Here is a 25076-nt window from a genome sequence, read left to right as displayed (position 1 = left end):
CTCTGATGGTATGGGGATGCATGAGTGCGTGTGGCATGGCCAGCTTACACATCTGGAAAGGCACCATCAATGCTGAAAGGTATATCCAAGTTCTAGAACAACATATGCTCCCATCCAGACATCGTCTCTTTCAGGGAAGACCTTGTATTTTCCAACAAGACAATGCCAAACCACATACTGCATCAATTACAACATCATGGCTGCGTAGAAGAAGGATCCGGGTACTGAAATGGCAAGCCTGCAGTCCAGATCTTTCACCCATAGAAAACATTTGGCGCATCATAAAGAGGAAGATGCAACAAAGAAGACCTAAGACAGTTGAGCAGCTAGAAGCCTTTATTAGACAAGAATGGGACAACATTCCTATTCCTAAACTTGAGCAACTTGTCTCCTCAGTCCCCAGACGTTTGCAGACTGTTATTAAAAGAAGAGGGGATGCCACACAGTGGTAAAAATGGCCTTGTCCCAACTTTTTTGAGATGTGTTGATGCCATGAAATTTACAATCAACTTATTTTTCCCTTAAAATTATGCATTTTCTCAGTTTAAACATTTGATATGTCATCTATGTTCAGTCCCTCCAGGATTTCGCGGGCCTTTTTTGTGATTGTTGCGGCCTAAAATGCCTGATGTTGCGGCCGCTTTTTTAAAAAGTTGCGATAAAAGTTGCGATGTTCTTTTGCATGTTTTTATAGGTTAAAACGGCAAAGATAGATAGATTTTTAACTTAAAATGCCCATATTATGCTTTTTGGCTTTTCCCCTTTCCTTTATTGTGTTGTTATATTTTTTTGTGCATGTTATAGGTTTACTAAGAGAGAAAAGTCCAAAGTCCACCCCAAAGGGACTTATTATGTCCCACAGAAAACACTGTTCATCATCTGCATCTGCTCTATTGTAGTCCAGAATTGACTTAAGAGACAAAGTCACACACTTTGTAACACACGAACAAACTAACTAACCATTAGTAACCATAAAAGGCAAAACAAACGATTTGAAGACACAGCAAAACCTAACAAACTAAGCTTCTTTTTTTTTTAAACAAGATCTGCACCTGCAAAAAAGTCAATGTGCAGAACCTCACAAACATTAAGCAGCATTTATGTTGAAAGATGCCAATACTAATAAAGTGCAAAATACAGTTTTAGGAATAGCCACTAAAGTTAAATGGTGGAAAAACCAAATGTTTGATAATGTATTTTAATATAGCTAACATAATATAGCCGCATATCCAATAAAGCTTAATTTTTTTTTGTCAGACAATAGAACGAGTTGGGTAGCTATTTTTTATGTGTAAAATTTTCTGAATTGAGAGAGTTCGGGAACTGGGTGAACTAATGCACTGTGATAGTGAGTAGCCTATTACAAGTGATAAACACAAGAAAAGAAAGGAAAATAAAATGGTCAAACTCAATTCTTTAAATATAAAACAAAAGAGAAGCAGATAAGTGATAAGTCCGTGGAAACAACACTGCTCATTCGCGTCTGTCAGCTGCCGTGCTGCTCCTCTACTGCAGCCGTTCACTGAACATGGACGCAGAGAGAGGTGTGACGGCAGGGAGAAAGCAAACCTCGCGCTCGCAGGATTGTGCTGGCAACATTTGGTTACTGAGGTTTGTCCAAAAAGCCGCTAGAGTCGCTTTTTTATATCACTAAATATAGCGACAAAGACTAAGTTGGCAACATTGGCCTTTTCTGTTATTTTTGTAGGTAGCCTAAATGTGAGACGTTGGCAGTCCACATCTGCTGCGTCTTCTGAACAAAACAAGTGAGTTTGCTGACGTATGACGACGCTTTGCAGGAGACCGCGGCGCGATGATTCGTCAAAGTTGCAGAAAAGTTGCGGTGATTTTTCAAAATTGCAAGGCGCACTGAATTCACGTGGATTTGTTGAAGTTGCGTTAATAGTTGCGATCGCGACATCGCGAAATCCTGGAGGGACTGTATGTTGTATTCTAAATATAATATTGAAATTTGAAACTTCCACATCATTGCATTCTGTTTTTATTCACAATTTGTACAGTGTCCCAACTTTTATGGAATTGGGTTTTGTACATACATGTTCCATCATAGACGTCTGTTGTTTTGTACACAGCTAATTATGAATACTATAACATTATCCTAACAGAAAACATCCTTTTGGGGACATATAGCAATATCCTAATTTGTAAAAAGATTTGTTTTTTATTTTTTTACTACAAATTAGGATATTTCTGGATCTCCCCAAAAGGAGGTCTTGTCATATTTAGACCGCTTTTATAGGTATAACTTTGTCTCCAAAACATGGTTAAGTAGGTACACACAGTAAAATAACAATTTGTGTTCTTTATTGGACATTTAGTTGTCCTCCCAGTACAGGACATTTTCCTCAAATTACAAGTAACACTACAGAATGCACAATTTCTTAATCATATTACAGTACCAGTTACTGTATTTTATGAATAAGCAGCAAAAGATAAGCAATTATATGTTTTTGCATTTTGCATCATCAAATATCTCTTGCAAAAATACTATAACATTAGTTAAATAAACTATTAGTAAGTAAACCATCAGAAATAAAAATGGATAGCATCAACACAATGCATAATTTTTTTTTTTTTTGGAGTTACAGTACTCAATGATTTTAGTTTTTCTACACTGTAAAATGTTTTTAATTTTAACCGTAAAATACTAAAATGCTATGGTAAAAACGGTTAATTTTCAATCAGTAAGTTCCCAAAATTTTCTGCAGAGAAAAACCTGGAATAGATCTAATGAGACATTTCATGCATTTTTACAGTAAAATACTGTTAAATGTACCATTTTTGAAATTGATAAAGAACAAGTCACCTAATAATGTACAGCAAAAAATAAATAAAAAATAAATTGACAATCCTAGAATTCCCTTTGTAAGACTTTTATGGGTTTATTATTTATTTACTTTTTTCTTATCTGTTATGTATTTTATGTGACAGTACATCTTATGCTGTTTAATTAATGTTGTCATGGGATACATTTAGTGTTGTGTGTTACCAACATACGTAGTACCATTGTGTAATTACTGTGTGCATCTTATATACATTAATATTTACTTTCAGTTAATATATTTATTATCAGCTTGTGGAACAGTTACTTGTGATGACCTTTGATTCATGTGGCTTTTTCTTTACCACCTGTGTGGTTGTCAGTTTATTAAAGATGTTAGTAATTTGATATATAAACATCATTGCAGTTATTAATATAAAATAAAAAATTCTGTAAATTTGTGGTCAGTCTATGTTGCTGTACCATATTTTTTACAGTAATTGTCTGGCAACCATAGCCGCCGTTCCTTTACCGAGTGTATATACCACTTAATCATCATCACTATCATGGTCTTCATCACTACTATCATCTTCGCTCTCATCATCGTCATAATCATCATCATCATCATCCTCAGTATTGACCTTTCCAGAAAGAACATCCTCAATCCAGTCCTCCAGCTCCTCAGCTGACGGTAGAGCTTCATTGTTGTGCATGTTCAACCACACACTGTCGGCCTATAAAACACACACACGGGTTCCCAAGTTTTATGGGGACTTTCCATAGACATAATGATTTTTATACTATACAAACCGTATATTCTACCCCTTTGACCTATCCAGCACATAAAACTTTTGCATTTTTACATTTTCAAAAAACAATTTAATATGATTGTATAAGCTGTTTTTTTAATCTATTTGTATCTATCTATCTGTCTGTCTGTCTGTCTGCCTGTCATTATTTATCCGTTGGGTTTCACTTTATTTTGATGGTGCCTTAAACACAGTCTGTTGACTATATCAGACGTAAAGTAACATTGCACCTACATGTCTACTAACTCTCATTAGAGTGTTATTATTAGTAGACTGTTAGGGTTAGAATAAAAAGATGTATAATAAAAAGATGGGGTGGTAATGGCGCAGTGGATAAGACAAATGCCTTTGGTGTGAGAGACCCGAGTTAGGGTTAGGGTAACTAGGGTAACAAACCACTGTGAGACACCAATGTGTCCCTGAGCAAGACACTTAACGCCTAGTTGCTCCAGGCATGCAACCTCTGACATATATAGGAATTGTAAGACGCTTTGGATAAAAGCGTCAACTAAATGAATAAAAATGTAAAAATGTAATGTAAATGTATACTTGCAAAGTTACAGTACATAGTTAGTAGAATGTCTGTTAAACAGAAAGTCCACTAATACTCAAATGATAGTTAGTTGAAATGTAGTTCCAAAGTAACTTGTACGTTGTGATACTGTGTTATACATTTTGGTTGTTGGTTGTTAGATTTCATTGATTCTTATTAAAAGCATAACCAGACATACATCCTGCAAAATAGATATTACTGTAGTTAAGCATATTTACAGAGAGCATCTGTGCTCAAATTATTGCAGCAATGTTATTCTGTAGTGTCTTTATCTAATAAAACTAAATAAAGTTAAGAATAATTTAGTAGGTGTAGGCTTTACAGTAGGCCTGTAAATGTAAAGTTTACTAAAGAATAGTGTGTGATTAAATGCTTTATCGTAGTAGATCATTATGGTTATTTTATGTTAAACTTTACCTCAAAAGGGTATTTAAAGCTAAAACTGTGTAATATACAGCCTACATATTTCAATGTAGAGAAGAGGTGTTTTCACAGTGATGAAGGCTAGGACAGAAAACGTCTCGGTTACGGATGTAACCCTCGTTCCCTGAGTAGGGAACGGAGACGTTACGTCAGAAATGACGGAGAATGGGGGTTTTGCATGAAAGCCAATCCTCTTCGAGTATTTAACAACGAGCCAATGGCATGCAACGCCTTGGGGCTGCGGAAATTTGCATAGCGTACTCCGCCCTACTCCGTGAGTATAAATGGAGGAAGTGAACGCAACCGCAGTATGTATTCGTTGAGGAGCCAAGAGTGAACTAGGCGTCTACCCAGCGGTACAGCAGAAGTGGCAGGGAGACGTAACGTCTCCGTTCCCTACTCTGGGAACGATGGTTACATCCCTAACCGAGACGTTCCCTTTTGTAGTCACTTCGAGTTACGTCAAGTGACGGAGAATGGGGTTCAGTGCCATCACGCCATCTTCAAGCTGTCTTCCAGTGCCCTGCGAAAGTCTGGACCCCGAACCTTACCCCCTTTTTTTTTTTTTTTTTTTACCAGGATCCTACTTTGACACAGGATTACCAAGGTACACTGGGAAACATATCCCGGGAGGGACATGCTACCAGATGCCTACCGAAGGAGGACTTACAAATACACATATGGCCGAATAGAACGTATATGGAGAACACTGGAGCACCAACCGCAGGTGGCTACTAGAATTTAACTCCAAGGGTGGCAGATGGCTTGCCAAGGGAAGACACATGCTCAGAGAGGCTTACAGTGGATAATACACATGAGACAGTTACCATAGGGAACCGTGCACACGGAGGCACCTAGTCAGCAACCAGAGTAACAAGAGTGGTGCCCGCATCATCGGTGCTGGAGGCTCAAGGCTTCAACGGAAGACACTGAGGAATATCGCACTTATCCAGTCAGAGGAGTGGAGTGGCGAGCAAGCGAAGACACCTAAGCGGGTCCAGTACTGGTGGAAGCGAGAACGTGAGAGGACACCGGCTCGATTCGCAGATTATAGAATCTTGCGAAGGTGTTGGGTGTCGCCCAGCCTGCAGCTCTGCAGATGTCTGTTAGCGAGGCGCCGTGCGCTAGAGCCCAAGAGGAGGCCACACTCCGAGTGGAATGGGCCGTCACACCAGGGGGGCACGGACGGCCTTGCTGCTGGTAAGACAAAGCAATGGCGTCTTCTATCCAGTGAGACAGCCGTTGCTTTGAGAGAGCCCTTCCCTTCTGGCTCCCCCCATGACAGACAAAGAGCTGGTCTGAGGTCCTGAAACACCGCTTTCTGTCTACGTAGGTGCGGAGAGCACGTACTGGACAGAGCAGTGCCAAGGCTGGGTCTGCCTCCTCCGGGGGCAGCGCTTGCAGGTTCACCACCTGGTCTCGGAAGGGAGTGGTGGAAACCTTGGGCACGTATCCAGGCCGGGGTCTCAGGATCACATGAGAGTAAGCCGGCCCTAACTCCAGGCACGCTTCGTCAACGGAGAATGCGTGCAGGTCCCCCACCCTCTTGATGGAGGCCAATGCAACCAGGAGTGCTGTCTTCATGGACAGAAACTTTAACTCTACCGATTGCAAAGGCTCAAAGGGAGGCCTCTGCAGAGCACTTAGAACTACTGAGAGGTCCCAAGAGGGTACGAGGGGAGGACGAGGCGGGTGTAGCCTCCTCGCTCCCCTCAGGAACCTGATGACCAGGTCGTGCTTCCCTAAGGACTTACCTTCTACTGCTTCATGAGAGGCGGCAATGGCCGCGACGTAAACCTTAAGGGTGGAGGGCAACAGCCTGTGCTCCAACCCTTCTTGCAGGAAGGAAAGCACGACACTGATCGAACATCTCCGGGGGTCTTCTCCGCGAGAAGAGCACCAGCTGACGAAGAAGTTCCACTTCAACGCGTAGAGGTGTCTCGTGGACGAAGCTCTAGCGGAAGTGATGGTTGCCGCCACCGCAGGTGGCAGCGAACTCAAACCTGCCTCGTCCCGTCCAGGAGCCACACGTGCAGTCTCCAGAGCTCGGGACGAGGGTGCCACAGAGTGCCCCGTCTCTGAGTGAGTAGATCTTGTCTCAGAGGAATAGGCCAAGGAGGTCCTGTCGCGAGGAGCATGAGTTCGGAGAACCATGTCTTGGTGGGCCAATAGGGGGGTTCCAGCAAGACCTGCTCCTCGTCCTCCTTGATCTTGCACAACACCCGTGCAAGAAGGCTCACTGGGGGAAACGCATATTGCGTGGGCCCCGCGGCCAGCTGTGCGCCAGTGCATCTGTGCCGAGCGTACCGTCGGTCAGGGAATAAAACTGGGCGCAGTGGGATGAGTCCCGGGAGGCGAACAGATCTATCTGTGCCACCCCGAACTGGTCCCAAATCAGCTGAACCGTCTGGGGATGGAGTCGCCATTCGCCGGAGATAGGGCGGATCCGTGACAGCTCGTCGGCTGCCAGGTTCCGGTTTCCTGGAATGTACACTGCACGAAGGGACCTCAGGTGCTTCTGACTCCATAACAAGAGGTGGCGGGCGAGCTGCGACAACCGGCGTGAGCGTAGACCCCCCTGGTGGTTGATGTACGCTACTGCAGTCGTGTTGTCTGAGCGGACAAGTACGTGTTGACCCCTGAGCAATGCTCAAAAGCGGTGCAGGGCCAGGCGTACTGCCAGCAGCTCGAGGCAATTGATGTGCATGAGGCGCTGGGGTCCTGTCCAGGAACCCGCGGCTGCATGCCCATTGCACATGGCACCCCAACCCGTGGTAGATGCAGTCTATCGAGTCCGAGTCTATCGACCGAGTCTATCTCCATGCCGAGAAAAGAGATCCTCTGCACGGGGCAAAGTTTGCTCTTTTCCCGGTTGACCCGAAGGCCCAGACGGGCTAGGTGCCGGAGCACCAAGTCTCTGTGTTCGCAAACCTGTTCTCGAGAGTGTGCCAGTATCAGCCAGTCGTTGAGATAGTTCAGGATGCGAACCCCATGTTCGCGAAGGGGAACAAGGGCTGCCTCGACGATCTTCGTGAAGACGCGAGGGGACAGAGCTAACCTGAATGGGAGAACCGTGTACTGATATGCCTGGCCCTCGAAAGCAAACCGAAGAAACGGTCTGTGTCGAGGCAAAATGGAGACATGAAAGTACGCGTCCTTCAGGTCGATCGCTGCAAACCAATCCTGAGGCTGAACGCATTCAAAAATGCGTTTGGCCGTGAGCATTTTGAACGGTAGTCGATGGAGAGCGCGGTTCAAAATGCGCAGATCCAGGATCGGTCGTAACCCACCGGTCTTCTTGGGGACAATGAAGTAGGGGCTGTAAAACCCGGACCTCATCTTGGCTGGAGGGACCGTCTCGATTGCACCCTTCGCCAGCAGGGTGGCAATCTCCGCTCTCATGACCGGGGCATTGCCACCGACCATCGTGGAGCGAACTCCCCTGAAACGGGGAGGAGACCTTGCGAACTGAATCGCGTAGCCGAATCTGATCGTTCTGATGACCCAGCGGGACAGCCCGGGAAGCTCTAGCCAAGCTTCCAGGAAGTGAACCAGCGGGGTCATGAGAACCACAGACGTCCCCCCGGAGGGGCAGCGAGGCGGGTCGACTGGCATGCGCGCAGGAGTTACCCCGCCCGGATGCGCAGTGGAAGCCCGCTCTCCGACAGAAGAGACCAGGGAAGGACCAGCGTTCCACGGGGGTCTGTTCTGCCGGGGGTCTGGCGATAGAGGGGGAGGGGAGCGGCGTAGTCGAGGGACGACACACGCTCCCTTCCGCACCCTCAGAGAGAGGAATGAGTGGGCTGACGCACTGGGACGTCGAGCGCACTCATTCCAGTCTGTGTGCTCAGTAATGATGTCAAGTCTTTCTTTAACCAACTCAGGGTGCTGCCCACCCGTGGGTGAGCAGCGGGGAGCTGAGAACAAAAGATTCTCCCCCGGCCCTCCACCGGGGGAAGGAGGGGGCCTGCTACCGCCTCCTGGGAAAAACTCGACTTCACCACTGAGCAGCCCATGTCAGGAACGTCGCTTAGCCTGGCGTTTAGCGGGGCATGTGGCCTGAGGGGGCTGTGACGCCTGCCTACGGCCTCCTCCGCGCCGCGGCCCAGGTGAAGGCTGCTGCTGGGGCCGCGTGGGAGGGAGGGGAGTTGTAGGGGGGCGTCCTCGGCGGCGAGCAGAGGGAGGCATCTGTACCGACGGCTGGGTGGAGGCAGCAGCTGGCCGTCGGGGCAGAATATGTTTGATTGCCTCCGTCTGCTTCTGGGCAGTCGAGAACTGCTGGGCGAAGTCCTCGACTGCACCGCCGAAAAGGCCAACCTGAGATAATGGGGCGTCGAGCAGACGAGTCCGCTCGGCATCCCGTGTATCTGCGAGGTTCAGCCAGAGATGGCGCTCCTGGACCACACTAGTGGCCATCACCTGACCAACGGAGCGAGCCGCCACCTTCGTTGCCCGGAGAGCAAGGTCTGTGGCTGCTCGCAGTTCGTTGAAAGCCGATTGGTCAGTCCCGCCCTCATGCATATCTCTGAGCAACTTGGCTTGGAAAACCTGCAAGGTGCTCATCGCATGCAGAGCGGTGGCCGCCTGTCCCGCCGCTCTATAGGAACGCGCCGCCAGACGAGAACCTACAGGCTTTGGATGGGTGCTTAGGAGGACCACGGGAGGAGGCGCTCTGTGGACACAGCTGCATCGCAACAGAGCGCTCCACCGGGGGCATCCCAGCGTACCCACGGGCGGCCCCACCATCGAGGGGAGGAAAGGCGGGGGAGATCAGAGCGCGCTCTCAAGAGGACAAAGGAGCCTTCCAAGAGCGCGTCAGCTCCGCATGCAACTCGGGGAAAAAAGGTATTGGGGTTGGCTGTGGCCTTGCGGCGGCAGCCTTGCCCAAAAACCAATTATCCATCCGTGAGAGATCGGGGCAGGGCGGAGGGTTCCACTCTAACCCGATGCTCACGGCGGCCCGAGAAAGCATGGCCGTCAACTCGGGATCAGACACGGGCAACGCTGGCACTCCCGAGGGAGGCAACGCAGCCACATCCTCATCTCCCGAAGAATCAAGCCCGCCTTGTGATGCCGCGATCGACATCGCATCATCATCTGGAGCGCCGAACGAAACAGACGGTACCTACGAAGAGGTAGACGGCTGAATCGAAGCGGCGCTCGCTGGCTCTAACACTGGGGCGGGGGGTGTGGCCCGAGGAATCGTCGGGGCTTTGTTCCACACCGTCACCGTCAAATCACCCTGTCCGCGGGTCGACGAGCTTCTCGTGGAAGAAGCTGATCGAGTAGCGGGGACGGGGACTCTCACTTTAGTCAGATCATTGAGTCTAGATCTCAGTGTAGTGATGGTCATGTTCCCACAGAAGCAACATGAGTCATCCACGAACGCTGCTGCTGCATGCTGAATGCCCAGGCATACAGAGCAGCGATCGTGACCATCAGAAGATGACATGAATGGACCGCACCCAGAAGAACACGGGCGAGACATCTTTAAAAAGATGTGCCACGTGCAGCTCTTTCAATGAGAGGAGGAAATTCACTCTTTCAGCGCTGAGGCGACCAGGGAGAAGCGCAAAGTCTGGCAGACCACTGCTCAGATCGCAGGCGATGCAGAATCTCGCTGGCTACCGCCGTCACACCAACACTGAAGAGGACGCTCGTCTCGAAGAGTCTTTGGATCAGTGAGAATGGCTTTAGGAGTGAAGAGTTCTCTTGGCTCCGAAGCGAAAACATACTGCGGTTGCGTTCACTTCCTCCTTTTATACTCACGGAGTGGCCCGGAGTACGCTATGCAAATTTCCGCAGCCCCAAGGCATTGCATGCCATTGGCTCGTTGTTAAATACTCGAAGAGGATTGGCTTTCATGCGAAACCCCCATTCTCCGTCACTTCTGAAGTAACTCGAAGTGACTTCGAAAGGGAAAGTAGAATACTTAAATAACATAAAAACCGAAGGCCAAAGTTACTTGCATCAGTCACATTCACCACACCAATCTGGGGTCTGGTAAGGTCCACCTTAAAGGTCTTCTCCCAGTAAGTAGTTAACTGCAAATGAAATAGCTATTACAACATTACAACATTGTCACTGTTTCAATTTAAGCAGAGAAATACGTAGACATGGATGGGATAACATCTCACCAGAGGAAATTCATCAGGGTCAATCCACAGTATGCTTAGATCTGGGGTTTTTGTATTATCCCTTGCAACGTCCTTTAAAATTTCCAGGAATTCATACCCGTCTATGAAAAAAAGCACAAATTAAGTGATTGAGCTATTAATACTATCATTCTGAGCTACAAAATCTAATCTTGATGATAGCAGTAAACAATTTTTATTTTGGAAGTGACAACCTGGATCCTCCTCCTCAGCAAAGGCAACAATGTGGATTCCATCCATGTCATCTTCCTGTTAATTGAGCAGAGATAGATCACTTAAGCAGTGAACCAGCAGCCATATAAATCAACAGTTAACATTTAATAGATGTGTGTCACGGACGTCGAACGGTGTGGTGTAGGAAGATGAAGACGATGAGTGAGAAAGCTCCAATACAAACTTTAACTAAATATAATAAGATTTCAACAGGTAGAGACAGGCAGGATGAACATGCACATGCACATGCACGCACTAATTAGAACTAAGAACCAACCAAGACTGGCTGAACTTGAAAGGAACTAAATACAAACACAGATTAACAGAAACCAGGTGACACAGAGACAATGAAAATTAGATGGTGACTGTGACAAGATCAGTCCTACAGAATAGATCCAGTCTTGCTTACCCAAGTCTCAAACATGTCCTCAGCACGAAGCTTTCTCAGAGTGGGCCTGGGGAGGATCAAACGTTGTTTTTTAGAATGAAAGTGGATATTTTAGATGATAGTTTAGCAATGCCAAAGTTCTGAGGTTACCACTGATATCACCTTCTATGTTGATTAACAAAGTCCACTATCTCCTCTACTGAGTTAGGTTTGCCAGGAATGGTTACAGGCTCATCCATGAAGGGCTCATAGAAATCGATTTCATTCATTTTTAGAGTCAGTTGTTTAGCCACCTGTAGCATGAAACGGTTATAAATAAAAACAAAACATAACCCTGTTTCCTCAATGATGGTCATAGCCATTTACACACAAATAAATTCTCACTTTTATACCAGAATAACGTATACCAGAAAAATGTCTAATGGTCTTCATTATTTTTTTTTATTGTAAAGGAATGGTCTGCACGTACCCCTTTGTCAAAAGTGGCAAAAAACTTCACATATGGTTGAAACTTCTCTGCAGTCACCTGAAAAGCCTTGTAGTCTGAGAAATAAAAGAAAGTGATATAAACAGTTTTATATGTATGTATGTATATATATATATATATATATATATATATATATATATATATATACATTTAACCATAATGGATATAATTATCTGTTAACCCTTAAAAACTGTAATAAAATGTTAAACACTGGGAATTAAACCCTTTAGTGCAGAAGCATCAAGTAGCTAGTGCTTTCAAATCATATCCAGAGGTCAAAGCAAAGGCTTCAGCAATCTCCCAGCTGAAATGTTTTTTTTATTTTTATTTTTTTAAAGAAAAACTGTATAACAGTCGTGTAATCGAGATAAACCCTATCTCACCTTACTCTCTCCAATACACTTTTTAGGGAATAGCTCAATAACTGCTTTTATGTCTTTGAACAATTTGACAGCTTTTAATAGTATGTGGGGTCAGGGACGGACTGGGACTAAAAAAATGGCCCTGGACTTTGACTAGGCCCGGCCCAAAGCAATCAGCGCACAAAACCTCGACAACAACAACAATAACGCCTGCAGTCTGGCATGAGTGTCACAAGACTTTAATTGTGGCTCATGATATATACTATCCAAATTATAGCAAACAGCACAATATAGAATCTATTCCATGCTGTCTTAAAATAAATTTATTACTTAATCATCTTAATTATTTATGCAGTAATTAATCTTAGCTACTGCACAAATAATAATACCACATCTAAATGAAAATAGGCTACACCATTACAAATGTAACTTCTGTATTTAAAATCTTCAAAGTTTGTAAGCATTAACTGTAACGATACCAACATTTTTAAAAGTAAAAGCACAACATATTTCTTAATATGATCTGCATGTGGCATTTTACAGCTAAAATGTTGAAGTTTAGCTGTTTTAACTACTGTAATCATTAAAAATGTGGCAAGCTGAATATCAATTCCTAACATCCCTAGCAAGTAACTTGCAAAGTGATTTCTGATTAATTCGGTTTGGGAGTAGTAGAGATAAAAGCTTGCCCGCACTGTAAATTGGTTGGTTAGGTCCTTACCTAACCTTGGTTAGGCTTTGTGTGGCACACGCACATTCTTACTCGCTCTAGATTCCGGGAGATTTTAACCCTCTATGGTACGGTGTTTCCTCCAGGCAACATAGTCTATTTTAGCTTTTTTAAAAATAAAAATTAATAACATTTTTTGGTCAATGCTCCCCAAACTTTTTTAGGGGAGGGTAAATAAAATACTAACCAATGTATCTGCATTTTTACAATCTGAAAACTCAGCATGTTCGACAGGACATTTGGTCACTCTAGTGGGTAATCTGGCAAATAGCGAGTTTGTGGGATGGGGGCGTGGCTTGTGAGTGGTCAGCAGGAGTCAACGGGACATTTGGCCATTATAGTGGGTAATCGGGCGAATAGTGTGTTCGTGGGACGGGGCGTGTGGCTTGTGAATGGACAGTGGGGGTTGACGGGACATTTGGCCACTATAGTGGGTAATCGGACAAATAGTGGGTTCGTGGGACGGGGCTTGGGAGTGGTCAGCCGGGGTCGACGGGACATTTGGGCACTATAGTGGGTAATTGGACAAATAGTGGGTGAGTGGGATGTGGGCATGTGGTGCCACACAGGATGAAGGCGGCGCTGCTTCTGGGATTCTTGGATTTTGGGGGGTTCCTGTCGGGCCCCTGGGGGGTCAGGCACCCCTGACCTCACATGGGTCATTAGGTCGGCCTGGGAGGTCTTCCACATGTTTGATCTTGTTGTTGTTGAGGCCTGGCCTTCATATTAGGATAAGGTTATGGTGATTGTTAATGTTTTACCCTGAAACAACACTGATTGTAATGTTTTGATATGATAACTTGATATGATGGTTTGTAGTACTTGCGTTCCAGGATGGTACAATGTTGCCTGAGGGCAACAGCTGGATAATAAATGTTACTTTTTATTAAATATGAAATGTGTGATTCATTAAATACTTGATAAGTTTGTTGATATTATATGTTTGTTCAAATGTTTAGTTAAATCAATTGATGTTTTCAATAAATCTATAATTATTGTCTTCATGAAAATGTCAAATGTTTCAATTTGTCCATTGTGGTACAATGTTACCTTGAGGCAACAGACTTTTAATTAATAAATAAATCTAAAAATAATGATAATGTTTATTGATATTGTTATAGTTTCCAATTTTAAGTAAGAAAAACATAACAAATATTTTTTTTTCTCACTGATATCATATTGCGTACCAGAGAGGGTTAACTAATTTGCTGGCATCCGCTATCAATTCTCCAGATCACACAGATGGCCAGTCCGCCCCTATGTGGGGTTTCCACAGTTAAGCTGACATCTGGACTTGTATGATTTAACATGACATACTGTAAGAAAAGGCTTAAACAGAGCTATGGCCACAAATTATGTCAAACAAAACACCCCCAAATGCACAGATAATCAATTGATAATTCATGAGCTGTAAATCATAAAGGGGCGGTTTCCCGGACAGGGTTTAAATTAAGCCTGGAGTAGGCCTTAATCTAGAATAGTTAATCATGTCTTAAAAAATGGCTTTTTGTAACACAGATTAAGTACAGATTAGTTAGACTTGGACTATGGAGTCCTGAACTAAAATAAATCATATTAAATTAAAACCAACTGTGCTAATCTGAATTAGCATGACAGAGGTTGCCTATAAAACATGGAAGGAACCAGGGAAAGCTTAAAATTGCATGGAACTGAGAAGCAAATCCAACAACAACAATGGCATCAGAAAAAGACTGCAATCAAAAAAACATTTACTAACAAGAGAAAATTATTTTTATGCAATCTAAATAATCTGCACACACCAGCTATGGAATAAAAGAGAAGAAATATCAGGTAATCTGTTTGTATATATACATATATGAACGAAATATATAAATATTAAATCAACGATGCACAACTAGAATCAATAGTGTTCTTTAACAATGAATGGTTTTCATTTAAAATGAATTATTCAAACAACTCTATAGTTAATGATTCTTGTTTATTCCTGTAATTTACATAACAAACTTTACTTTACACATGTGGTGTTCAGTGTTGCATTTTTAGAAGCAATACTTTCTACTAGAGTAGTATCATAGTGGTTGCTTTATTAATTATACAACTTGAATTTTTTGTAGCAGGTCCTCGCTGCAAGCACAGGCTCAACACGTCACCAAAATGGTAACCCCCCAAAATACTAACATAACATAAACGTTTAAATAACAACATTATAAACAATAGAACATTAAACATTCTATCCATTTTATCATCTTACTAAAATAATTGCATAAAATATCACTTAATTTCAAAATGTACATTTCAGCCTTGTGCAAAGCATGATGGGAAGTGAATGTATGACTGGGTTACTAGATACTAGGGTAAACATATTTCAAAGTTAAAACATCAAGTGAAGTCAACCATTTCAAGTTACACTCTTAGAAGAAATGGTTCTATTTCCATCCCCTACTTCATATATGGAACTCCAAAATGGTTCTATATAGAACCATATTTTTGGTAAAAGGTTCTATTGGCCAAGTATGGAACCCTAGGGTTCAATATAGAACCCAGAGGAACCCTTTTTTAAGAGTGTATAGAACCTTTTAGGGGTTCCAAATATGTAGCACTGATAGAACCTTTCTTTTCTTCTAAAAGTGTAGTTTAACATTAACTAATCACATTTTAACAAGAAACCCGATTCAATGGTGTCAAAACATAATTAAATGTTTAAATGATATATTAATATATGTACTGTATGTGTGTACCCAAGTAATGCAGGTGTCTTCTTTGAAGCACAAAGTTAATCTGAAGTTAAACCTGCCTCCTGGTAGGTTTAATTTAAGACTCAATTTAGTCCTGGAGTAACTGTAGTCTTCCTCCAAGAAATCGTCTTATTAAACTCTGGACTAAACTAAATCTAGGACTATTTAAAGCCATGACATAGAAAGCAGATTTCTGTTAATCAGGTTTAAAGGGCCATTTTATTCTAGGACTAGGCTTAATCTCTGTCCAGGAAACCGCCCCAAAAAGTTCTGAGATGAAACTCTAGCTGGCGCAGGCTGATCAATTCTTAACTCAATCTGCTTGCAATCACTTAATTCTCTATAGAACAGAGCTGATTGGTTTCTGCTGCATAAGTAGCCACTGCTCAACCTTCAAATATTTGGTCAGCATTTGCAGTGCACTTTCAGAATCACTTCACCCTCCCCAGCTCCACCTGTGTATATCTGCTACGGGTGTCACGAGTATGTTCTATTTTTTGTTTTATTCTAGTTCCAGCCTCCTTTTTTCTCATTTTCCCTCCATTGGTTTGTTTTTATGATTGTTAATTAGTTCCCCACACCTGTTCTGTTTCTACCTTGATTACCCAGTTTGTAAATAAGCCCTGAGTTCTACTTATTTCTTTGTCCTGTATCATCCGAATTTTCATGGTTGTGATCTCCAATGTTCTCATGTGTTTGTCTTGTGGATTGTAATAAAGAAGTTTTAAGTTTACAAACACTCGCCGTGCGCTTAGTACAACCACACCATGACAACAGCTTTTTTAATGCAAGCTATTTTGTACAGCAGCATGAAACAACAGTATCATGTATATATTGGCAATGACAAGTCCCATACGTGCAGATCTATTCTGCCAAGACCAAACATATCAACATTGTCACATCTTTTACCATGTCAAACACTCTGAGAGTTTTCATGACAGAACAAATCTACCTCTAGGCAGAGACCATGTGTCAGGAATTCTGAGAGGGAGGACCCAGATGCATAATTCACGAGTTTGTTATTTCCAGACGGCAACGGGGCAGTAGCTCAAGGAAGCAGAGCCTTGACACTGGGACCAGAGTTGGCTGCCAGGTCAGGAGAGTCAAAGACACAGAGAGCTCAAGTAGGGTAGGAACCAACACAACACAAATGACAAAGCTCAACACAATACAACAGGAGAGACAAAAACTGCCAAAATAATGACTAGGGAAATAGCAAATTAACTACAGAACTGGAATTAGAAAAGGAACAAAATAATAGAGAACAGTTCTCAAAATAACCTAAACTAGCAACCAATAGAAAAGCAAAGAAATACCAGGAATACGTGATGTGGTGGAAAATTTTAAACTGAATATTAAGCTAACCATGTTTTGACATTTGACCTCATATAACCAGCTGAGTATCTGAGACAATGTACTAAGGCATTCTGCACTTCAGATGAATGTATGCGTGTCAAACACCTGACTGAGTATAAATAACAAATATGGGAAATGCAACTAGACAGATGACTAAGTTAGAAACATTAAAACAAAGTCTCCTCTACCCAGTAACAAAACAGTGTACCTATGAAGAACCAATGAAATTAATGTCATTATGGCATACCTCCATCTGGTATAAAAACTGTTTTATCAGTGTTTTCGGGGGGATTCTCAATGGAATTTGTCTGAGATCCACCGGCCTTGTTTTTATTTGTGAAGTTCTCTGAGTATTGCTCGAGAACTCTCCTGGCCGTAATTAAAAGCATTGAAAGGACATTTGCTGGAGTCTGTCTGTTATTTAAGCTGCGCAGCAAGAACAAGTAAGTTAGAATTATTAGTACCTGTCAGGACGTCGACTGTAGACGCGGCAGGGTTATAGGATTAGTACCCAGCAGGACGTCGACTGTAGACGCGCTGGGTTATAGGATTAGTACCTAGCAGGTCGTCGACTGTAGACGCGCTAGGGTATAGGGTAGGTTTATAGCTCAGCAGGACGTCGACTGTAGACGGGCTGAGGTAAAAGTATAAGACTTGGCCAACTAGAGTGAGTATTATTGTAGAGTAGTCAGGTTCAGGGAAAAAATCCATTACAATTTTGGCGGGCCATCCAGGAGTCCTCGGAATCTCCCTCTGTCGGATGGACAGGGACGAGGAACCATGTAACTGTCATGTCCATGCATGAGGTTGTCTTCACTCTGCCGGACTGCAGAACCCTGTTCGACAGAGGGACATATTCCAGTCGGGCTAAAAGAACTAAATTAAGGTAGGATGACGGACCTCAGCACTTTTCCTTTTAAAAATGCTTCTAAATTAATTAAATTAATTAAAAGATTTAACTGAAATTTGGCTTTTCTGTTAAGTGAAATTTTGAAAACTGGTGATCACATTTTAAAAGATTTAGGATATAAATTGTGTTTTTAACTTAGCTATTAAGAGCAATGATTTTGGTTAAATTCAATTCAAATTGATATTTGTTGAGTATTTTATTTGTTGTGTTTGAGAGTGCTTCCAGAAAGCTGTCAATGTCAATGCTTCCCGCAAATAGCAACTTGTCATGCTAGAAATCAGATTTGGGAGGGAAAATACCCCGAGATGCTGGAGTAGCCAAATTAAACTTGCTTTTTGTTTGAAAGAGACTTTAATTCTGATTGTATATAAAGAAAGATAAAGAGATAAATGATACTGCAACTTGTTTTTTGTTCGAAATAATTTAATTATGATTGGATAATAAGAGAGAAAATTAGAAATTAGAAATGTTGAAACAAGATCAATAGATACATTAAAAAAGGCAAAAATTGTTAAAATTATAACACATAAAAAATATAAATATGCATTCTGAAGGAATTGGGACATTTTGAATCATAAAGAAACTTTTATATTTTAAACTTTGATTTATTTATGTATATGAGATGTAAAACCTAGGTGTTCTTAAAGTGATGAATAAATAGTACTATATAAATATATATTAACTGCATGCGTTTAAATATTATACTTTCTATCTAGTGTCTAGAATTTGTATCCTGTTATCCCTGGAAGACAGTGTATGGAAATTAAATGTATCCATTTCAGAGATTCTAAGTGCATTATGCATAGTATGAGAATGAGGTGGGGTGACCAGTTAAAATATAAATTGTGATTTGAACAAGCACATAACATTTATCTTACAATCATTTTATTTTTTAAAAAAAAAGACGAAGAAGGGATGTTAAACTGTTTTATTATTAGAGTTTGTTTGTTTTTTTTCCTCCGTCTTTGCAAAGAAGAAATGCTTGCTTTTTCCCCGCAATGAAGAATGCTTTTTAATAAAATGAGGAAATGCTGTTGATAACCAGATGAGATTTTTTAGTTATTAAACTATGAGTTTAATTTGAGTTTTGCAGTTCTCTGAGTGTTCAGAGTTTCAGACACCTCGAAAGGTTGGATGACTGGAGATAGAGAAAGAGGAAGTGGTGCCCTCAGCTCCCCAGCTCCAGAAAGGAAACATATAAATGTTTTATATTTGTCCATGGATCTGAGATTGTGAGAAGATCTCCAGATTTTTTTTTTTTAAATAGGTTATGAGCAACAACAAGAAAGTTCTTGAAAACTGAAATATTGCAATCAATGTAGGGCTGCACGATTTGGGCCACAATGATAATCACGATTATTTTGATCACGATTATTTATCACGATTATTTGTTAATTTTAACCAAAAGAAATGTTATTGTCAACATAGGCTAATTATAACTGCTTTCACATCCATATTGTGCTACATGCTAATGTACAACTATGTGCATTAAAATAAAACAGGTGCTCTCATTCACCAAGATTCAGTGCATCTCTTTAAAGAATAAATACAAATAAAGAAAACAATAAATAAAATGTAGCAGAACTTCAACAGGGCACTATTTTATATTTTAAAAAAAAATAAAATAAAAAATAAAACGAGAAAAATATACAATCAGTAAAAAACAAAAAACAAATATTCCATAACAGACTGTAACCAAATGAGAACATGTCAAGGCAGAACTATGCATGAAAGTTCGTTTAATGGATGAGTCATTGTTATTGACACTTAAAAATGGAAAATGTTGTGGTACAGTGTTAGTGATTAGTTGTGAAGTCTTACTGCATACATTTAATCTATTTAATCGAATTATTTCTGTTTAATAAACAATAGTTCAAAACAACATGTTTGTATTAGCCTACTGATTATTGGAGTCCATTAATCGAACTTACATGCCTCTCATATAGTAATTATATATTACTATTATGTATAGACCGATTTACTAATGCTCACACACTCGGTCTCCCTTGTTCACTGTAGCTCGCGCGCAGACACACTTCTCTCTTGCGCACTGGAGGACGTGGAAAAAAAAAGAAAAAAACCTTTGATATCCACAAGTTTCCTACGCCCCATGAGGCCTTGCGTCAAAAGTGGGCGCGTCTTCCGGTTCGAAGCAAACAAAGCGCGACTTGACATTCTTAACACTCGTTCATTCAACAGTTGACAGTCATTCAAGTTATAGCGATCCAAACTAGCTAACGATGTGGGAACACAACCTCAACGAAATTAAAAAGGGTGAAATAACAGTACCTTTACCCTCCGCAGTAGTTGATTGGGAGTATTATAATAACATTATTAATAATCAATACTCATCAAGGCATGGTGACAGACAGTTATGTGAGCTGACAAACAATTAAAATAAAAAATACACACTTAGTCATTGTGCTTTGGAGTTTATTCAAAACTATAAATGAATGTGCTACTTGAATACATTAACTGGCACATTTGGTATTCTGTCAACTCACTCTTTGATCCTGAGTTTAGGTGTAACATCAGTAGCGAACAGCACATGTTGTCCCTGAGCTCCGTAACGACATCTCTCATAAAGATCTGCGTCTTTAAATAGTAAAATAATTATCCGAAAAACAGCTAGCCTCTTCGCTAACTAACACACAAAATACCATTGGAATGCTACTTCCGCCGCCGTACCGGAAGTTTCACCCACTTTATTTTTTACAGGAGCGGCCCTCGGAAACTTGTGGATATGGAGCGGAATGGATGACGCATTTTAAATATCGCTCGATCACGTGAATTTGATCGTGGGAAGCCAAAATCGTGATTAAAATTCGATTAATCGTGCAGCCCTGAATCAATGACAAATTGCATTTGAGAAATTAGAACTGGTTCTCTTAACTGCAACTCTATATGGTTATTATTTTTAAGTGTTTAATCTATTTGATTTTGAAAAGTTAGGTTTTCAGTAGGGGTGTGAACCTACATTGTTCTCAGGGTTCGGTTTGATTACGGTTATCATGTAATCGATTTTAGTTCAATTCGATATCACAATGTATTATGATGCACTGCTTCTTTAATTTTCAATTTTTCAGGTTTCAAAAAGTGATGTGTGTGTTTGCCTATCTGGCACAAAGCACATATGCAACAAATGACGTCAGAAAAGCGTCAGTACATTACAATTGGTTATGATCTATTACTGAACAGATACTGAATTGTCCTCATTTGCATAGCAATGCATCATTGAAATGATTAAATTTGATACCGCTAGTTTTTAAGGTGTAAACTTGGCCTCATGGCGACCTCATCGGACAATTGATAGCCTAACGTTTAGACACTGTCGCAAGGGGAATGCCACAGTGTGTCTACGTTCAGTAGCTTCCGTCGTAAAAGTTGTTACCGTTCGGATTTGGTGGTATTCCACCGCATGATAGCCCATATATTCCCCATTCAGTTCATAAACTGCTAAGGCAGACAAAAAGGTATGATTCTCTGGCCAGAGTGGGGTGTGTGTGAAAGTGTATGAATGTGAATGTGTGAGATAAGGTATTCTGAGAGACACCAAGACAATTAAATATCAATCAAAACACCTGTGTTTAAATTTATTAAGTGGGCCCACAGGTTTAAAATATGACTACAGGTTAAAATATGACCTCACAGGGTGAAAATAAAATATGGCCAATAAATTAACGGCCATGGATGTTTTTGGCTAACTGAGTGTTTGAGTTATTGAAGTGGCAGAAAGAAACAGTGTCACACATGCAAAGTATAACTTTGGGAAGGCAGAGAGCAATCTTACCCTGTCCTCCCCATACTTATTTTTTCCTTTTACAGGATGTCATGATGGATCTCATCGAGCAGAACTGATTCTGTTCCAAATGTATAAATATTGTCTTGTTACTGTTTAACATGAAATTTGACAGGTCTCATCAGAAAGGAAGACCGGCCAGACAAGCAGATGAGTTAATATATGTTGTCACTAACAAAAATAGTTAAGGTCTCCATTCACAGGTGAAAGCAGAAAGTAAATGGTTCACTCCACAAATAGGGTCCAGTGGGTGCGGTTGTGATCTGAAGAGGAATCTTGCAACAATCAGTAAGGTTGGAGAGCGCGACACCTCCATCCAAGCATCTCACCTTAAACTAGCCTACACCAACCAGCCCTGAGCAACCCCACACCAAAACGCCGACAACACAGCCTCAAGTGGGGGATAAAAAGGACGTGCTAGTAACGTACCTCCCTTGCCGTCGAGGGAAAGACCTTACTACGGTTCGCAAAGAACCATTCTGGTGAAGATGGAATGTCAATGGGGCAACGGGATGATTAACACACCTGGAGAAAGACGTGGACCAACTAATGGTTTAAGTTTGTGTGATGTTTATTGATGTTTTATTTTGGTTCAATCAAACTGTATGACTGAGTTTTGAGATAGATCTCATGATTTGATTAATTACGGATTAATTTGAAATAATTTCAGGTAGGAATGCACCGATATGAACATTTTGGCCGATACCGATAACCGAAAATTCTTTACATTTGAAAACCGATAACTGATATATTGGCTGATAAATCTAAATTAAAAGTTTGATAAACTTTGACAACATGTATGCATAAACAAATGGCTACAATAGTGTTCTAATTATAATGGCATGTATATTACAGTCTCAATTATAGTTATAAATGTGCATTGCAGTTTGAGCTGCGCATGCTAAAGAAAAATATGATCGCCAGAATGGCAAAGAATGATGCTAATGCTTAAGAGAACTTAACTGTGCATGCCATGAAGGCTTAAGTCCATAGATGTGTTTTTTCCACAACGTGCTTGTCGCACTTAAACACTGGCGAACAAGAATTCACATCATTCTTTTGCGGGCGTGTTTTTTATTATTCAGAACCATCATGGCAAACCACGCGCATCTCTCAACTGAAGTAAATAATCTATATGTCTATCAGCTCTGATATATCGGCCCAAATTTCCTATTGAATCGATAACGATAACATAAAAAAAAATAAAGAAAGAATAAATAAATTAAAAAAAAACACCATTTATCGCCCGATATTGATGTGGTCAATATATTTTGCATCCCTAATTTCAGGTACACGTAAATTGAGAAGAAGAAAATTTCTTATTTCCGTAGAGTATAGGGACTCTAACTATTCATTACTGTAAAAATAATAAATAATTTAGGGACTATTATTGAAGAAACTTTCAAAAAAAAAAGTTTTAACAAGTCTAAGACAGATATCATAGATGCTAAAAAAAATAAAAATAAAATTGTAATAGTCGATCTCTAATGAGAGAGAATAGGTGATAAGTTACTTTGCTAGACAAGGACTGAATAGATAATTGGTTAACTTTATAGTGATACTGGTTTACAGTTTATAGTGATGAATTAATGACTACATTAATTTTAGGTGTTTCCAATTGTTTAAACAGAGAAAGACAAACTTTTAAAAGGGAATTGATTTTGGGAAAAATATTTAAGTATGAATTATTATTAGTTAAAGAAGTTGTGTGATTAAGTGTGATTACTGAAATGTTCCGTTCATGTATTGTCTAATGTCTGTATTTGATATCTGAGAGGTGACTGCGGGTCTAGTCTATTCTAGGAATACAGTAACAGTGCTTGCTTATTTAGCCCGGCTTCCAGAAATGAAATATGGATTTTGTTTTGTTGAGAGAGGTCTTCAACGTATTAAAACAAATTATGTAGACCACAGAGTTAAAACCTAGACCAAGGACAATATGACCCAAACATATTACATTTAAATTAAAAATTATTCTAATAAGTTTAGACATTTTGGAAATAGAGTATTTGCTAATAGAGAAATTCTAAAAAGCTTTCTAAATTCACAACGAAGTTACAGATTAAATGATCTGGATCAATGGATCCGTTATGAGCTTTTCCGCATTGCCAAAACTTAGAGGCAGAATAACTTAAGTTATGCCTATCAGTTAATTCTGGAAAATAGGATTGTAGGAAAATATAGTTAAAGATTAATTGGCATATCAGCAGCTAAGGCTGTTCTCGTGGCTAGAGCTAGTTAATTTAAAATAATGACAATAATTGTTTGAAACAAAATAATAAAATTATTGATATTAGTGTTAAAGGATAAAAATGAATGATTATAGAACGTTTTTTGGTCAGATTTTTTTACAAAGATACTTAAATAGATCTGTCTAGGAAAATAAATTGCCTGCTTGAATTAAAAGCTAACAAACTACGATAAAAAAATGGTTAATCAGAACTATCAGCCTGTTAAAGGCCTAATAGACCAATGCGATTCGAAAGATAGCTAAAGATAATGAAACTGACTCAAGGTTTAAAATTGTAAGGCAGTGTACTATGGTATGATTAGTTTTTACTACAGATAGAATTAAATTGCTGGAAGATAGAATGTTGGGAAGGAGATGAATAAATGAGAAGATGGTATGTGTATGTGATAACATTGGAAATTGGTTATATTACAGCTTAGGATGTTGATTGAAGGAGTATCTTGCAGGTAATTATAAAGTAAAAGATGAAAATGGTTAAATATAACAAGTACTTATATTGGGATCATGCAGGTATGGAAAATTGATTAGAAGAATTAAAATTTAATATGGCCGTTTTTGTTTATGGCCAGAGAGGGGAACTGTGGTGGAAAATTTTAAACTGAATATTAAGCTAACCATGTTTTGACATTTGACCTCATATAACCAGCTGAGTATCTGAGACAATGTACTAAGGCATTCTGCACTTCAGATGAATGTATGCGTGTCAAACACCTGACTGAGTATAAATAACAAATATGGGAAATGCAACTAGACAGATGACTAAGTTAGAAACATTAAAACAAAGTCTCCTCTACCCAGTAACAAAACAGTGTACCTATGAAGAACCAATGAAATTAATGTCATTATGGCATACCTCCATCTGGTATAAAAACTGTTGTATCAGTGTTTTCGGGGGGATTCTCAATGGAATTTGTCTGAGATCCACCGGCCTTGTTTTTACTTGGGAAGTTCTCTGAGTATTGCTCGAGAACTCTCCTGGCCGTAATTAAAAGCATTGAAAGGACATTTGCTGGAGTCTGTCTGTTATTTAAGCTGCGCAGCAAGAACAAGTAAGTTAGAATTATTAGTACCTGTCAGGACGTCGACTGTAGACGCGGCAGGGTTATAGGATTAGTACCCAGCAGGACGTCGACTGTAGACG

The 25076-nt window shown here is 40.8% G+C and overlaps 1 protein-coding gene and 1 pseudogene across 2 annotated transcripts in view; one reads left to right on the top strand and one right to left on the bottom strand.

The window, feature by feature from the left end:
* Positions 1-224: 224 nt before the first annotated feature.
* Positions 225-25076, bottom strand: part of LOC120473606 (calsequestrin-2) — a 160719-nt gene continuing 135867 nt past the window's right edge. Inside the window, exons 5-11 of one of the 2 annotated variants that reach the window (XM_089132251.1) lie at positions 11793-11866; positions 11486-11616; positions 11345-11390; positions 10917-10971; positions 10705-10805; positions 10537-10611; positions 225-3516 (exon numbers count right to left, since the gene is read on the bottom strand). In XM_089132251.1, the coding sequence (XP_088988377.1) occupies positions 3331-3516; positions 10537-10611; positions 10705-10805; positions 10917-10971; positions 11345-11390; positions 11486-11616; positions 11793-11866 (668 nt within the window). In that variant the 3' untranslated portion in view covers positions 225-3330. Of the gene's footprint in view, positions 3517-10532; positions 10612-10704; positions 10806-10916; positions 10972-11344; positions 11391-11485; positions 11617-11792; positions 11867-25076 lie in introns of both variants that reach the window. The other variant, XM_089132252.1, reaches the window with a different exon arrangement.
* LOC148978543 (uncharacterized) lies at positions 8893-10057 on the top strand (annotated as a pseudogene).

The sequence above is a fragment of the Pimephales promelas genome, chromosome 6 (assembly GCF_988280905.1).
Source record: "Pimephales promelas chromosome 6, fPimPro1.hap1.1, whole genome shotgun sequence".
Taxonomy (NCBI): domain Eukaryota; kingdom Metazoa; phylum Chordata; class Actinopteri; order Cypriniformes; family Leuciscidae; genus Pimephales; species Pimephales promelas.
Note: the sequence above shows the minus strand (reverse complement) of the source record. Positions and strands in the feature narration are given on the sequence as shown.